The sequence below is a fragment of the Vombatus ursinus genome, unplaced genomic scaffold (genome assembly GCF_900497805.2).
Source record: "Vombatus ursinus unplaced genomic scaffold, bare-nosed wombat genome assembly UNPS02014830.1, whole genome shotgun sequence".
Taxonomy (NCBI): Eukaryota; Metazoa; Chordata; class Mammalia; order Diprotodontia; family Vombatidae; genus Vombatus; species Vombatus ursinus.
In genome coordinates, this window is record NW_020954608.1 from 44,557,901 (window position 1) to 44,573,999 (window position 16,099).

The window sequence follows — 16,099 nt, forward strand, 5'->3', positions numbered from 1 at the left end:
TAATCCCATTTGCCTCAGTTCCTCACCTGTAAAATGATCTGGAGAAGGAAATGGCAAACCACTCTAGTACCTTTGCCAAGAAAATCCCAAATGTGATCACGAATATTCAGATACAACTGAAATAACTAAATTACAAAATTCCATCTTTACTACAATTTCTTTAACTATTTCCTAAGTGATGGACACCTGCTCAGTTTTTGTTGTTGTTGTTGTATTTTTGGTTTGTTTGGGTTTTTGGTTTGTTGTTTTGCTTTCACAATGGACGAGAGAAGTGAGGAGGGTCATGCATCTGAAAATAAAATTTAAATTTAAAAAGTTCCTATTAATCATTTGTGTCTATTTTAGTAGAAATATCATTTTGTTTGGCAGAGAATAAGAGCTGAACAACTCTGCCTTCCACTTTTGATCTTCTCCTTTTCCATGACATAACTTAAAAATATTGTCTACTTGTCAGTTTTGGACACCAAGAAACTTGGATAGAAAGGGAGAAATAGATTACAGGCCCGGAATGTGTGTGTGTGTGTGTGTGTGTGTGTGTGTGTGTGTTTGTGTGTGTATGAGTGAGGGAGAGAGAGAGAGATGGAAGACTAGAATGATGTTCCAAATATTTGTCTCTGACATACCATCTTTTATTTTTATTTTTTATAATTTCAGCATCTGATTAAAAATAATTCCTTTTCAGATAATATTAATCATTATTATGTAAAAAAAAAAACAAAATACCCATCTTTGTGTGGTTTCAAAGTGCACCTATAGCCCAGCAGAAACAAATTTAGCATAGAAATAAGTATAGGTTTTCATCTTCCAGTGAAAATAGTTTCCTTTGTGCTATAGCTAACAGACTTGTGTCTTTCTGTGCCTGGTGGCAGAAGGCTTAGTGAGAGATGATGAAAAGAAGATAAACAAATAATTGACAAGTACACCTATGAACATTTTTTATAAATTGTGATGAAATTGGACAATTATTTTTAAAACATTCTATTAACACTTTATTTTATTTCATAACTTTGTGTTGATATATTTATTACAATGAATAAAATATTTAAATGATTCATGAAAAAGGCAAAAATATGTTGACAACATGCTAGTGTACAACAAACTTTAACATCCAGACATTGACATATTAAAAGTGTTTTTTTTATTTTTCAAAGGGAATAAAACTCAAAATTAAATTTGTTGAATTGAAGCAGCCATTGAAATGATATCCAAGGGGAGATAAACTAGAAATAAGCTTTCTACCTGTTATCCTAAAAGTGTATTTCAATTTAGAAAAGCAAGACCTTTATCAAATTTCAATTCAATTTCAAAAATATTTATTTAGGGTTATGTGCAAGGCAAAGTTTAATGAAGTGCTTGACAAATTAAAAATTAGACAATATTATATAAGAATAAAGATTCCTTTCAAAATTAATCAAATTTTTGTTAGGCAGAAGACCAGACTCAGCAAGCATGAATGACTCAGGATAAGAATCGATGATTGATGTAGTAAAGATTTTTTGGGAAAGTTTTCTTTTTAACTTCCTCATCTGAATTTCCTAAAGATTAATTTTTACTATATTTGTATCACATAAAATTTCTAAATCAATATTTACATTTATAATTATACATAGAGAAAATATTTTGCCATGAAAAGAGTTATACTTTTAATGAATCAGCCAAAGTAGATGTTTGTGTTATTTTGTGTTCATTCCTTGAATGCTGAAAAATATGATCTCCAAATTGCCACTATTCAGTTCATCTGGCATTTATTACATACCTAGGGCAGGCTCTGGGTTAATCTTTTATAATACGGTTCCAAAAATGCAATAGACCTCCCCCTGAAGGAATTCATTTCTTTCTAAAGCTCTGTTTCCTTGCCTGGCCAATAGAGAGTCTCAAAAATATGGTCATTGTTAGTATGGTGCTCTTTTTTGCTACTTGTAGATTCCATTGCATCTTCTTTATTGTTTGCAAGGTTTCCATCTTTAGAAACAGACCTCCTCTTTAAAACAAAAAGCATTGCAACACTCAGGAAAATGGACACGGTGCCAAGTAACACGGTTAAGCCCAGATATATGTATCTAGAAGAAATTTTTTAAAAAATAATTTTTATAATTTTATCTTGATTATTTTGAAATTATGGGAAAATAAATCTAACATTATAATTCTTATTTCCAGCTAATAATATGAATTATGTGGTTGTAAAGACCCTAAGAAGTAAACTAAGGAGGAAACTTTACTACTAGAATGACCTTCTAGCATTGTTATTTTCAGCTACCACTTCCCAAATGCTTAGCTGGTAAATCACTTCTTACATAAGTTTCTTGTTAAGTAATTTACATTGTAAATTATTTTCTTAAGGCCAGGTTCAAGTTTATTTTGGATTAAGGCTGTCCTAGGCAACCATAATGAAAATCAAATCTATGAGTGTCCTTGATCAAGAGTGTGTCCTTTCATTTACGAAGCTAATTCATTCCTGAACCTGAAAATTCTACTCTAAACCTTATAAATGAAACAATAAATGTCACATATCTGTAACAAAATAGTGGAATAAATTTTGCCATGAGAAATGATAATAAATCAGCAACTATATTATTAAAAAAACACAAATTCAACAGGACTAGTACCTAAAGGCATAAGAGTCATATAATCTGCAGGCTCCTCGGTATCCACATCTTTTAATTCCCCATTTAAGACATGTTGTGTCTATCAACACTCCAAAGTATATTGGAGCTGGAATTCCTGCTGCAAGGAAAAATACGATAAATTAAAATCAAACATCATTGCATTTGATCCTTACAACAACCCTGGAAAATAGGTGCTATTATTATATCCATCTTATAGATGAGGAAACAAGGCAGAAGAGGTTCAGTGACTCACCCAGGGTGATAGAGCAGGTAATTATCTGATGACAGATGTGAATACAGATCTTCCTGTCTCCATGTACATCACTATCCACTGTACCATCTAGCTGCCTAAATTCTTTTTGAAATACTCAAAGAAGAATTTAAGTCACTTTTAAATTTTTAACTCATGTGAGTTTTTGAGAGATAGGGAATTTGAAGCAATTGGCTAGATGATTCAAGCAATACTTTTTTCCTCAAATATTTAAAATTTAGGTAGAGGGTTGCTTCTGTTCTCATACAAAGAGCCAGCCACAATGACTTATTTTAGTTTCTCTCTTATTAATTTTATCATATTTAGATTATAACTATATCTAACACAATTATATGCCTAGATTTATCTTTAACATATATATGTATATGTATATGTATACATATATATGAATGCTTGATATAAATATTGTTTAAGGTCTGAATCAAGTTTTATTTTAGCCACTGAACTAATCTTGTCTGACAGTTTCCCAAGATAATTTGCAAATGAATGAATAAATTAATGAACAAAGTATTTATTAAGTGCTCACTTTGTGCCTAGCACAATGCTTAGGACTGAGGTTACAAACAAGCAAGGATAGTGGCAGAAAACATGCAATAAGAAATTATGAGCAGAGAAGGACACTTTAGTCTAGAAAGCTACAGGGATGGTGAGTGGGGTCGTAGAAAAGTAGACGGACACACTCTATCTATGGACAATGGAGTTGACTGGTTTCAGGGGTGGGAAACCTGCAGCCTTGAGGCCACATGTGGCCTTCCAGGTTCTGAAGTATGACCCTTTCATTGAACCTAAACTTCACAGAATGTATTCCCTTAATAAAAGGATTTGTTCTATAAAACTTGGACTCAGTCAAAAGGTCATACCCAAGGACCTAGAGGGCCACATATGGCCTCATATCCACAGATTCCCCACCCATAGTCCAACTCAATGGTTCCAGAGGAAGAAAGGAAAGCAAAGAGATAAACAGAAAATAAAGAGACCACTTTTATATATTGGCTTTCTCATTTATATTGTCTTACAACCCAAAGTTAATCATAGCAAAATATTTTAAATAAATGTCAAAATATAAATATTATTTTCATTCTTTTTTTTAAAATGAAGTAGAAGTTATACTTACCAAAGACTCTTATTGCTAAAGTGTAGATTCCCAGGGCAAAAGATTTAAAATGTGGCTTAATAGACCTAAAAGTAATAAAAGCATGGTTAAAGAGACTACAAAGTTAATCCAAAGTAGTAGTACTTGTTAACAAACTTTCCTGTGTAAAAAAATAAAATAAAACAAAACTGTAACACAATTATATGAAATATAATAACTTGTTTAATAAACATCAAACAAATCACACCAATATATTCTGGAACCCAAATTTTCTTTATCATCATATTCAAATGACCTTACATATGTGCAAGAAAAAAAAAGTTTAATTCCCCAAATACTGACACTACAGCTCATTTAAATAGTTTTGAAACAGATAGTTCCATTTTTAAAGTAATTAATGAGAATTAATAATAAATTAACAACAATAATTTATAAACTAGTCTATTGTATCTTTATGAGCACAAGGCACAATTCAATAGAATTTGGTAATAATCAGTAATATTCATTGCGCCTTATTATGTGGTAGTGCTATTTGGTACAAACCTGAAAAGATTGGTCCTGTCTCACAGTTGTTAAGACTATCTTCTGGGAACTAAAGGGACTAGAATGTTTTTTTTTAAATCATGAATGTCATTTCCTTTTGTGTTAATCTGCATTTTGATAGATACAATCATTAGTCAATATTTCCAGGAGTAGCAAATTCTTAAGTTGTCAGTTCTACCTGCTACAGCACAACCCTCTGTGGAGGAATATTATGATTCCCATTTTACAGATGGGGAAACTGAAAAATAGATGTTAAATGATTAGCCCATGGTCACAAAAGTATTAAGTGTTTGAGGTCAGATTAAAACTCAGGTCTTCCTTACTCCATTGCAGTATTTTATTACTACAGTATTGGCTGTGTGCCCTTGAGTAAGTAACTTAATCTTTCTGTGCTCTAAGTCAATTTTTTAAATCATGTGTTGTAGAGAAGGTGATAACTTGCATTGACAATGGAAATTTCGTAACTCAATATTTCCCTATACCAATGAAACCACAGGCCACTCATTATCCCTATCACTTATAAGATTTTTTAAAATATAAAATATACCTTATCAATTATTATTAAATAAGTATTAGGGAAAAAATAATGTTTGTACCCTAAACTGGTTGGAACATATTTATTATTATTTCTAGCCTGCATTCAGTAAAAATCATACTACTCATTTTTGTGCTAACACTTAGCTAATTGTGCTAATATTGTGCTGATTGTGCTAAGACTATATGTTAGAAACATATATGATGTGCTCTCTCCTCTCTATGATATTATGTCAAATTTTATATTAAAAAAGTGTCTATATTCACCTCAGAAGCAATATATACCCAGGTGTGCCACCTACAGATAAAGTATAGGAAGTGATGACTGATATTATCAGGAAATATAGAAACATTTTTGAACATTCATTTCCTTTTTGACATCTGCCCACCATTCCTGAGGAATTTCCTGATTTAGACTCTGTGACTCCTACACAGGTGCAATTGTAAAATATCTGGAATAGAATAATAAAAACTTCAGTAAGTTATATAAAAAGAAAAATTTGTAATATTAATTTTTAAACTCTTACTGTATATATATGTAGCTTATGGGGGTAGGTTAATACCCGTTTCTTTGTCTCGTATAGACATTATCATGCAAATGATAAATCTAGACAAATTTCAATGAGTAAATACAAAAATAGATCCAAAATTGTTCATTTAAAAACAGATCACTGGTTCATAAAGTTTCATTCCCTATAAGAAGAGGCACTCTGAAATTTGATGAAGAGACTTTTCATTTGCCCTTACAAAAATTGAGATCCTTTCTGAAGTTTTTGGTGTCATAGTTCTCTTTGAGAACAAAGGATGAACAACAACCCTGTGCAGTGTGTGTAAATATATATATATATATATATATATGGTTGCTTTATAAGGCTACATCTTTCTTCTCTCCCTGTGTCTTACGTGTTTAGGGTAGGGATTAGATCTTGCTTTTTTTACATCCCCAGATCTTGGTATAGTGCCTGACATACATTAGGCACTTCATAAATGTTTATTGATCGATTCATGTCTATTCTTACGAAAAGTGCTGACCCTTTCTTATTGGGATAATTTTATCGATGAAAAGGAACAGATAGAGGTGGAGCCAAGATGGTGGAGCAAAGGCAGATACTAGGTTGTGCTTTCCCCCAAACGACCCCAAAAACCTTTAAATAATGAATCTAAACAAATTTTAGAGTGGCAGAACCCACAAAAGGTAGAGTGAAAGAATTTTCCAGCCCAAGATGACTTGGAAGGTCAGCAGGAAAGGTATGTTGCATCAGGGTGAGAGGAGCACATTCCAGCGCAGTCTGTGCCAGGGTAGCCTAGGCCCCAGCAATCCAAGAGTACATCTTAGGGCCGCTGTGTCAGTGTCAGAAGTGGCTGTTTGCAAACTTCTCAGGCCGCAGATACCAAAGACAACGTAGAGGGTGAGCAGGAAAGGTCTGCTGCACCTGGGTAAGAGTGGAGCACGGTGCAACTCAGGCCATACTAACACAGCCCCAGCTACAGCAAACCAGGAGCTGGCCTGGGGAGCCACTGACTGAGCAATGACAGCAGCTGCTTCTGGAGCTCTCGGCCCACAGACGGTTAGGGGGTGGGGCAACCGGTCAGAAGGAGATTACAGAGGTCTCTTTGCTAGCGCTGGAGCAGGACTCGGTTGCTTTGCCCATATTTGCATCTGGGTCACAGAACTGAGTGGCAGTCCCAGGGTCTGAAAGAGCACTAGCAGACCAGAGCTTGTGAGCAGAGTTGAGTGGGAACTTTCCTCAGTTCCAGGACAGAAAAGTGGGCTTTTCTCATAGACCACAGCACAGGCCAGGAGAATGTTAAACACAACTCTCTTTAGATTATACCACCTTAGATGAACTGAAAACTTACAGGTCCCTAGAAGTATCTTGGAAAACAGCTGCACAAAGCTCCTGAAGCTTGGTACAATGCACCCTCCACCCTGGAAGAGGAGACCTACTTTAACAAAAAGTTAAAACTCAAGCAATAGGCTAGGGAAACGAGCAAACAACAGAAAAAAATTCTGACCGTAGAAAATTACTATGGTGACGAGGAAGATCAAAACATACACTCAGAAGAAAACAATCAAAGCTCCTACATCCAAAGCCTCTAATAAAAATATTAATTGGTCTCAGGCCATAGAAGAGTTCAGAAAGGATTTTGAAAATGAAATAAGAGAGGTAGAGGAAAAATTGGGAAGAGAAATGATAGTGATGCAAAAAAATCATGAAAAAAGTCAACATCTTGGTAAAGGAGACACAAAAATGAAATACCTAAGAAAATAACACCTTAGGGGGCAGAGCCGAGATGGCACAGTAAAAGCAGTGACTTGCTAGAGCTTCCCCCAAACCTCTTCAACTACCTGTAAAATTACTCTAAACAAACTCTAGAGCAGCAGAACCCACAAAAAGACAGAGTAAAACAAATTTCCAGCCCAAGACAACCTGGATGGTTGATGGGAAAGGTCTATTGGCCTGTGCTGGGAGAGGAGCACAACTCAGCTTGACTGAGCAGGCAAAGACAAGACCAGAGCAAACCCAGAATAGGGTTCAGGAGATTAAATCATGGGTAGCTATGGCAATTTCCAGACTTCTCAATGCACATATGCCAAAGATAACTTGAAAGGACAGTAGGAAAGGTCTGTCAGACCTAGGTGACAGGTGGCAGCTGCTTTTGGAACTCTCAGCCCACAGACAGTGAGGGAATCATATGGCTGATCAGAGGATTGCAGGGATCTCTTTGCTGGCACTGAGGCAGGATACCTTCATTCTGTGTCTCTCTGCTTCAACTATCTTTCTTATAAGCTATATGTTGTAAGATTCTGGTTTTTTTTTATCCACTCTGCTATCAGCTTCCATTTTATGGGATAGTTCATCCCATTCACATTCACAGTTATGATTACTTCCTATTTCCCTCCATTCTATTCCTCCTCCTTTTTGTCCTCTCTCTTTTACCCTTTCCCACCTCACCAGTGTTTTGCTTCCGTATACCACTTCCCCAATCTGCCTTCCCTTCTATCAGTCTCTCCTCCCCCTTCCCCTTCACTCAATCTCCTCCCCTCTTACTTCTCTGTTGGGTAAGATAGATTTCTATATTCAAGTGATTGTGTATATTACTCACTCTTTGGGTCAATACTGATGAGAGTAAAGTTCAAGCAATGCCAATTGCCCACCCTCACACTTTCCCCTCCACTGTAAAAGGTCTTTCTTACCACTTCATGTGAAATAATTTACCCAATTCTACCTCTCCTTTCCTTCTGCACCCATGGTACCCCTCTTTCTCATCCCTTAATTTTTTTTGTCATTCCCTCAAATTATCCTTATACACATGTCCTCTGTCTATGTATATTCTTTCTATCTGTGCTGTTAGTGATACAATATTTAAGAATTACCAGGGGGGTGGAACCAAGATGGCAGAGGGAAAGCAGTGACTGTCTTCAGCTATCTCCCAAAGCCCTCCAAATACCTAAAAAAATGGCTCTAAACAAATTCTAAACCAACAGAACCCACAAAAAGAGGGAAACAAATTTCCAGCCCAACAGCCTGGATGGTTGATCAGAAAGGTATATCACACCAGGTGGGGAGAGGAGTGTAGTTCGGCATGGGCGTGCAGGCCGCAGCAACCCTGGAGCAGGCCTCAGAGGACTGAATCACGGGCAGCTGTGGCAGTTTCCAGACTTCTCAACCCCTGAACACCAAAGATAACTTAGAAGGTCAGTGAGAAAAGTCTGTGACTGTGGTGAGAGAGGAGCTAGGTCTCAGCTGCAAGTCTCCAGCGCAGCCCAGGGTTGCAGCTATTTCCTGAGCTTCTGGCCCACAGACTGAGGGGGAATCGAGTGGCTGATCAGAGAGGGGATTGCAGGGGATCTTTTTGCCAGTGCTGAGACAGGAATCTCTTACTTTACTGGTGCTTGGATCTGGGTCACAGCTCTGAGGGGCAGTCCTGGGGTGAGCAGGAGCGCTGGTGAGGTGGAGCTTGTTGTGGTGGTAGAGAGGAAACACCTCACCCCTTATCATACCACCTTGGAAGAACTGAAAATTTACAGGTCCCTAGAAGTACCTCTGAAAACAGCTGTACAAACCCCTGAAGCTTGGGACAGTACACTCTTCACATTGGAAGCAGACTTTCATGTTAACAAAGAGTATAAAACTCAAGTAATTAGCCGGGATCATGAGTAAGCAGTGCAAAATGAGTCAGACTATATTATCTTACTTTGGTGACAAAGAAGATCAAAACATACAACCAGAAGAAGACAACAAAGCCAAAGCTCCTACATCCAAAGCCTCCAAGAAAAATATGAATCAGTCCCAGGCCTTGGAAGAGCTCAAAAGGGATTTTGAGAGGCAAGTAAGAGAAGTAGAGGAAAAACTGAGAGTGGTGCAAGAGAATCATGAAAAACAAGTCAACAGTTTGCCAAAGGAGACCCAAAAAAATACTGAAGAAAATAACACCTAAAAAATAGCCTAACCCAAATAGCAAAAGAGGTCCAAAAAGCCAATGAGGAGAATGCCCTAAAAAGCAAAATTGGCCAAATGGAAAAGGAAGTCCAAAAGATTACTGAAGAAAATACTTCCTTAAAAATTAGAATAGAGCAATTGGAAGCTAGTGACTTTATGAGAAATCAAGACACTGTAAAACAAATCCAAAAGCATGAAAAATTAGAAAACAATGTGAAATATCTCATTGGAAAAACAACTGACCTGGAAAATAGATTCAGGAGAGAGAATTTTAAAATTATTGGACTATCTGAAAGCCATGATTAAAAAAAAAAGCCTAGGCATCATCTTTCAAGAAATTATCAAAGAAAACTGTCCTGATATTTTAGAACCAGAGGGCAAAATAGAAATAGAAAGAATCCACCGATCTCCTCCTCAAAGAGATCCCCAAAGGAAAACTCCTAGGAATATTATAGCCAAATTCCAGAGTTCCCAGGTCAAGGAGAAAATATTACAAGCAGCCAGAAAGAAACAATTCAAGTACGGTGGAAACACAATCAGGATAACACAAGATTTAGCAGCTTCTACATTAAGGGACCACAGGGCATGGAATATAATCCAGAGGGCAAAGGAAATAGGATTACTACCAAGAATCACCTACCCAGCAAAACTGAGTATAATCCTGCAGGTAAAAAAATGGTCATTCAGTGAAATAGAGGACTTTCAAGCATTCTTGATGAAAAGACCACAGTTGAATAGAAAATTTGATTTTCCAATACAAGACTCTAGTGGAACATGAAGAGGTAAATAAGAAAGAGAAAATCACAAGAGACTTATTAAAGTTGAACTGTTTACATTCCTGCATGGAAAGATGATATTTGTAACTCATGAGACCTTTGTCAGTATTGGGGTAGTTGGAGGAGAAAAAATTATATGTACGTATATATAGATATAGATAGATAGAGGGCACAGGGTGAGTTGAAAATGAAGGGGTCATATCTGGAAAATAAAATTAAGGGGTAAGAGAGGAATATACTAGGAGAAGGAGAAAGGGAGAGGTAGAACGGGGTAAATTATCCAACAAAAAAGAAAAGGAAAGGCTCTTACAGTGGAGGGGAAACAGGGGAAGGTGAGAGGGAATGAGTGAATCTTATTCTCATAGAATTTGACTTAAGGAGGGAATAACATACACACTCAATTGGGTGTGGAAATGTCTTACCCTACAGAAAAATGGGGGGAAGGGGACAAGAGAGTAGGGGAATGATAGAGAGAAGGGCAGATTGGGAAAGGGAGTAATCAGAAGCAAATACTTCTGAGGAGGGACAGGGTCAAAAGAAAGAATAACATAAATGGGGGGGTGGGATAGGATTAAGAGAAATAGCGTTAGTTTTTCACAGCGTGTCTACTATGGAAGTGTTTTGCATAACTGCACATATATAACCTATATTGAGTTGCTTGCCTTATCAATGAGGGTGGGTGGGGAGGGAGGGAGGGAGAAAATTTGGAACCCAAAGTTTTAAAAACACATGTTTAAAAAAAATGTTTTCACATGCAACTGGGAAATAAGAAATACAGGAAATAGGGTACAGAAATCCATCCTTCCCTACAGGAAAATAGAAGGGGAAGGTGATAAGAGAAGGGGGGGAGAGATAGAAGGGAAGGCAGACTAGGAGAAGGGGTATTTAGAATGCATGCCATCTTGGGGTGGGGGGAGTTGAGCGATGGGGTGAAAATTTGGAACTCAAAATCTTGTGGAAGTAAATGTTGAAAACAAAAAAATAAATAAAAATTACCATTTAAATAAAAAAAAAGAATTACCAGTATCATCTTCCCATGTAGGGATGTAAATAGTTTAGCTCTATTTAATCCCTTTTTCTTCCTTTTCCCTTTTTTACCCTTTTATGTTTCTCTTGGGTCTTGATATTGGTGGTCAAACTTTTGTTTTAGTTCTGGTCTTCTCCTTCTGAAAGCTTCAAATACTTCTTTTTCATTGAATAACTATTTTTCCCTCAATGTATTATGCTTAATTTTGCCAAGTAAGTGATTTTTGGTTGTAGTCCTAGCTCCTCTGTCCTCCAGAATATCATGTTCCATGACCTCTGATACTTTAATGCTGTGACTGCCACATCCTGTGTAATCCTGATTATGATTCCCTGATATCTGAATTAAATTTGGCTATAATGTTCCTTGGGGTTAATATTTTGGAATCTCTTTCCTGAGGTGATTGGTGGATTCTTTCAATGCCTATTGTTGCCCTCCAGTTCCAGGATGTTCAGGAGAGTTTACCTTGATAACCTCTTGAAAGATGCTGTCCAGGTCCTTTTTTTGATTATGACTTTCAGGTAGTCCAATGATTCAGAATCTATTTTCCAGGTTAGTTGTTTTTCTCATGAGGTATTTCACATTTTCTTCTATTTTTTCATTCTTTTGAATTTGATTGATTCATGATGTCTCATAAAGTCATTAGCGTCTACTTGTCTAATTCTAACTAGTAATATGTTATTTTCCTCAATTGACTTTTATACTTTCTTTTCCATTTGTCCAATTCTACTTTTTAAAACAGTTTTATAAGCTGTTGACTCTTTTTTCATAAATCTCTTGCATCACTCTTTTTCCAATTTTTCTTCTACCTCTCTTACATGATTTTGAAGCTGCTTTTTGAATTCTTCCATGACAGCTTTCTGGACTTGAGGCCACTTTCTGTTTTGCTTTGGGGTTTTGCTATTAGGTGTTTTGACATTGTTGTCCTTTTCTGAATTTGTGTGTTGGTCTTCCCTGTCATGGCCCAATTCTTTTTTTGCTGTTTTTTGTTCATCTTTTTTTTTTACCTTTTTTCCTTTCTTTTGAATTTGAGCTCTGCTACCAGGGTGGAAGGGGCATTGTCTCAGGCTTCTTGTGCTAGTGACTGTAGGCCCTGGCTGTTTGCCTGGTGCTGATATGATGTTGCCCTGAGGCCCCTAGAGGACCCTCATGTTTGGTGCTGTACTGAGGCAGAGGGGTGAGCATTGGCTGTCACTGTTGGAGATAGTAAAGGTCTCGCAGCTTAGGTGGTGCTGAGCTGGAATCTTAGTGGCAGTGTGTAGCATGTGTTGAGACCCAGTGACATGTGTCTACATTTTTCCCGGGGTACACTGAGGCATGCAGAGGTCTGTCTTTGGAGGTTGCGTGTTTGCCTGGGGCTATGCTGAATCCTGGCAGGCCATACCTGAATGGCAGCTACCTGTTTGGTTAGGCACCAATGGGACTGGGGTCTACCTGTTTCCCTGGGGCTGTGCTGCAGTACATGGGGGTCTGCCTGCTGAGGAGACCTGTTTGTCCAGGGCTACACTGAAGCACATGGTACTTCTCAGATCTGGAGTCTTCCAGTTGCCCTGTCTGTGCTGAGGCATGTGGGGGTTACTGGTGTTGGTGCTTGCCTACTCCACCTCACTGTGGCTCAGAATTTCTTGCTGGTTTGCTGAGGTGGGACTCACTGCTGGCTTGTCAGGATGCTTCATGTCTGGCACTGTGTTCCCTTTCACTTGAATGAGATGGACCTCTCCTGCAAATCCTTCAACTTCCTTGAGCTGAAAGATTGTTTCACCCCATCCTTTTTCTGGTCCTACCATTCCAGGATTTGTTTTGGGGCTCTGTTTTATGGTGGTTTGGGGGTGAATATGGGAGAGCTAATAGTGATTTGCTACTTAGTCCAACATCTTAGCTCCCTGGAAGTCCCTGAATTTCTCATTTCCCTTTCCAATGTGATTGTCAGGCTTATAGATCAAGGGAATGTTGCAAATATAGATAACTGATAATGAAATCCATTCTTAAAGCCCTAATAGTATCATTTTAGATAAGTGTGAGAGATGTGTGGTAAGTCAAAGTATGGTTAGTTGGCTTAAGCCTCCAGTAGTCTATTAATGGTCAATTTAGAAAGAAGTCTCTAGTGGAGTGTCTCAGGAATCAGTGCTTGACTCTATATAATATAATTTTTTTAAAATCACTGAGTCAGGTAAAGACATAAATGATTTTCTCATGGAAGAGGAATTAGAATAGATGTCCGGTCTCAGATGACAGAACTAGAAGTAATGAATGATGGTTGTAGTTGCATAGAAATCGATTTAAGCTGGACAAGCTTCCTTACAATTAGAGCTGCCCCAAAATAGAATATGTGTGTGAGTGTGTGTGTGTGTGTGTGTGTATGTGTGTGTATGGAAAGAGAGAGAGAGAGAGAGAGAGAGAGAGACTTTCTTATCTAAGTATGGGTTGGACTAGATGATCTATGAAGTCCCTTTCAATTCTGTAGTTTTGTGATTCTGAAAGTAGAATGAAGGTGTTGCCATATGAAAAGCTGAAAGGAATTTAAGGCCATTCTGTGTAACCTGGGACTGTTCTATTTTTATTTTTTGTATGCCTAGTATGTAGCAGAGTTCATGGTGCATTGTAAACACTAAAAAATATTGGCTGAAATGAATATATTCTGACCCAATCATTCTTTGAATGAAAAAACTGAGTCCCAGAGACTTCATGAGTTATTCAAAGTCATCCATAGTAGCAAAACAGAGGTTTAAACTCATGTCTTCTACTGTCAAAGTCACTACTCATTGGATGTGGGGGCCAAGATAGAGAGAGCAAGACAAAGATAACTGAAATTTTGATTCCAACTTTCCGAAAGAGAAATAAGGAAGTCAAGAAGTGAAACAGATTTTAGAGAAAATAGTTGATGGGAACAGGTGATGGATTTGAGATCTTGGGACATAGGTTTGAATTCTGGTTCTCCTTACTGCCTGTATGATTTTGGATAAGTCATTTCTCAGTTTCTTCATTTGTTCAAAATTGAAGGGAGTGAAGAAGATTAACTTTGGGCATTCTTCCAGATAAAATTTTGTGTTCTTTTGAAGCTATGGTAATGAATTTACTTTCCAATATGCTAAATGTCAGATGAAACAGAAAAGTCTGATAGATATGTCCATTAACTAGTTAGACACAGGGATTGAATCTTGATCTGAAGCCAGATATAAAGATTTGGGAGTCATCTGCAAAGGGATTAAATGTCAAACCAGTGAGAGTGGATGAAATTGTTGAGAGAGAGATAGCTTCAGGTAGTTTAATCAGCATCATCTAAACACAGCATATACTTGGCTTCCTAATCCAGCGTCATTCTTATTGTTGAAGCTAGAAACACTGAACCTCAACACAAAAGGTTCTATCTCATCAAGACACCTTTTCCTAGGCAGAAAAAACAACAGGAAGCCTAGACAAACACTGGCTTTCTACTAATCCTGGGAAGTAGGGCATTACCCTCGTCTTTTTAAAACTGATCTGTTTATATTGCATTTCTTGGCTGGAATTCATGTCTTACTCTTCTTACAAGAACTAAATCATATCCCATGTCACCTCACAAGTCTTCTCCAACTACCCCAGCTCTAGCTGATCATTCTCTCCTCTAAATTAATGCATTGACTATGCCACTCATTTGATATTCAATCTATGCTATTTATTGGTTATCTATGTCTATACTCCTAAGTAGAATGTATGATTCTTGTAGCATTGGCCATATTTAATACTTCTTTGCATCCTTCATGTCTGGCATACTGTGGAATACCTGCACTAGGTTTTTAATAAACATTCATTGGTCTAGATGATATTGATCAAAACCAGTGGCTCCAAAAGGAGGATCAAGAGTGTGTGTGTGCAAGGAAAATCTGTCCTGTGAGATTCTAAATGGTGTTAATGAACTGTTTCCACTCCAGTGCCAGAGCTTGGAATTGAGTAAGACAGGAAATATTTGGTATCTTCAGTTAGAAATCATTAGGAGTAACAGAGGAATATCAGGTATAGTCATCAGCTCCACCCATCCTTGGTTCTATGATCATTTCTCTCCTCTACATGTCTCAATGGAATAGGCCACTCCTGTGTGTAAGAACTATCCCTCTGTCACCTGCCCAAGTCACTTTGACAGGTTCTGTTATACTAGCTGTGGCAATATTTTCCCTGTTGCCTTGACATAGAAAGGATCCAAAGATAAAAGGCAGAGCTAAATCTATAGTTTAGTGACTTGTTCCTCTGTTATCTACCCATGCCCCTAACCAATTATGCAGTTATCAACTACCATCAGAATTTGAGTACATAGTTAATATAGAGGAGTTCCTTACAGTGTTTTTCCCACTTCCAGTGGAAGTTTGGCAACCAGCAAGACAAGCAGATACATAGGTGATTCCATTTTCTCCACATATAGGATCCCATTCTGTCTTTGAACATGTACATCCTGAATTGCACTTTGAAAAGAGAGCTCGTTCATAATAAGAGACTTGTCTGGTTCTGTAAAGAAATATAGCAATATACAATATTGCCTCTTAGCAGGCCACACACCCTCTACCCAAAATTAATTTTTTAAAAATAATAGCCTTTAGTTGAATTAGCATGCATGAAGAAAATAATTGTAAAGAGCATTTTAAAAATGGTGGCCAAAGAAAATATTGTCACATCACTGAATTCTGAGAGTATTTTAGGTACTCCGGTGGCTATATATATATGTACTTGAGGTTGGAAGCACCAGTACACAAAAGCTACAGTCTCTGATTTTTGACTTCTGGTCAATAACCTTTATTGAGTTCCACTTTTACTTGAACTTGCTTCTGTTGTCTCC

At 37.4% G+C, this 16,099-nt stretch overlaps 1 protein-coding gene across 2 annotated transcripts in view; it reads right to left on the reverse strand.

Moving 5' to 3' along the window:
* Positions 1 to 1,837: 1,837 nt before the first annotated feature.
* The window catches only part of LOC114025389 (solute carrier organic anion transporter family member 1C1-like), a 77,406-nt gene continuing 63,144 nt past the window's right edge, over positions 1,838 to 16,099 (reverse strand). For both annotated transcript variants that reach the window (XM_027838833.1, XM_027838832.1), the window contains 5 exons: positions 15,606 to 15,771; positions 5,315 to 5,499; positions 3,992 to 4,056; positions 2,607 to 2,724; positions 1,838 to 2,060 (listed from right to left, as the gene is read on the reverse strand). In XM_027838833.1, the coding sequence (XP_027694634.1) occupies positions 1,838 to 2,060; positions 2,607 to 2,724; positions 3,992 to 4,056; positions 5,315 to 5,499; positions 15,606 to 15,771 (757 nt within the window). The remainder of the gene's footprint in view (positions 2,061 to 2,606; positions 2,725 to 3,991; positions 4,057 to 5,314; positions 5,500 to 15,605; positions 15,772 to 16,099) is intronic.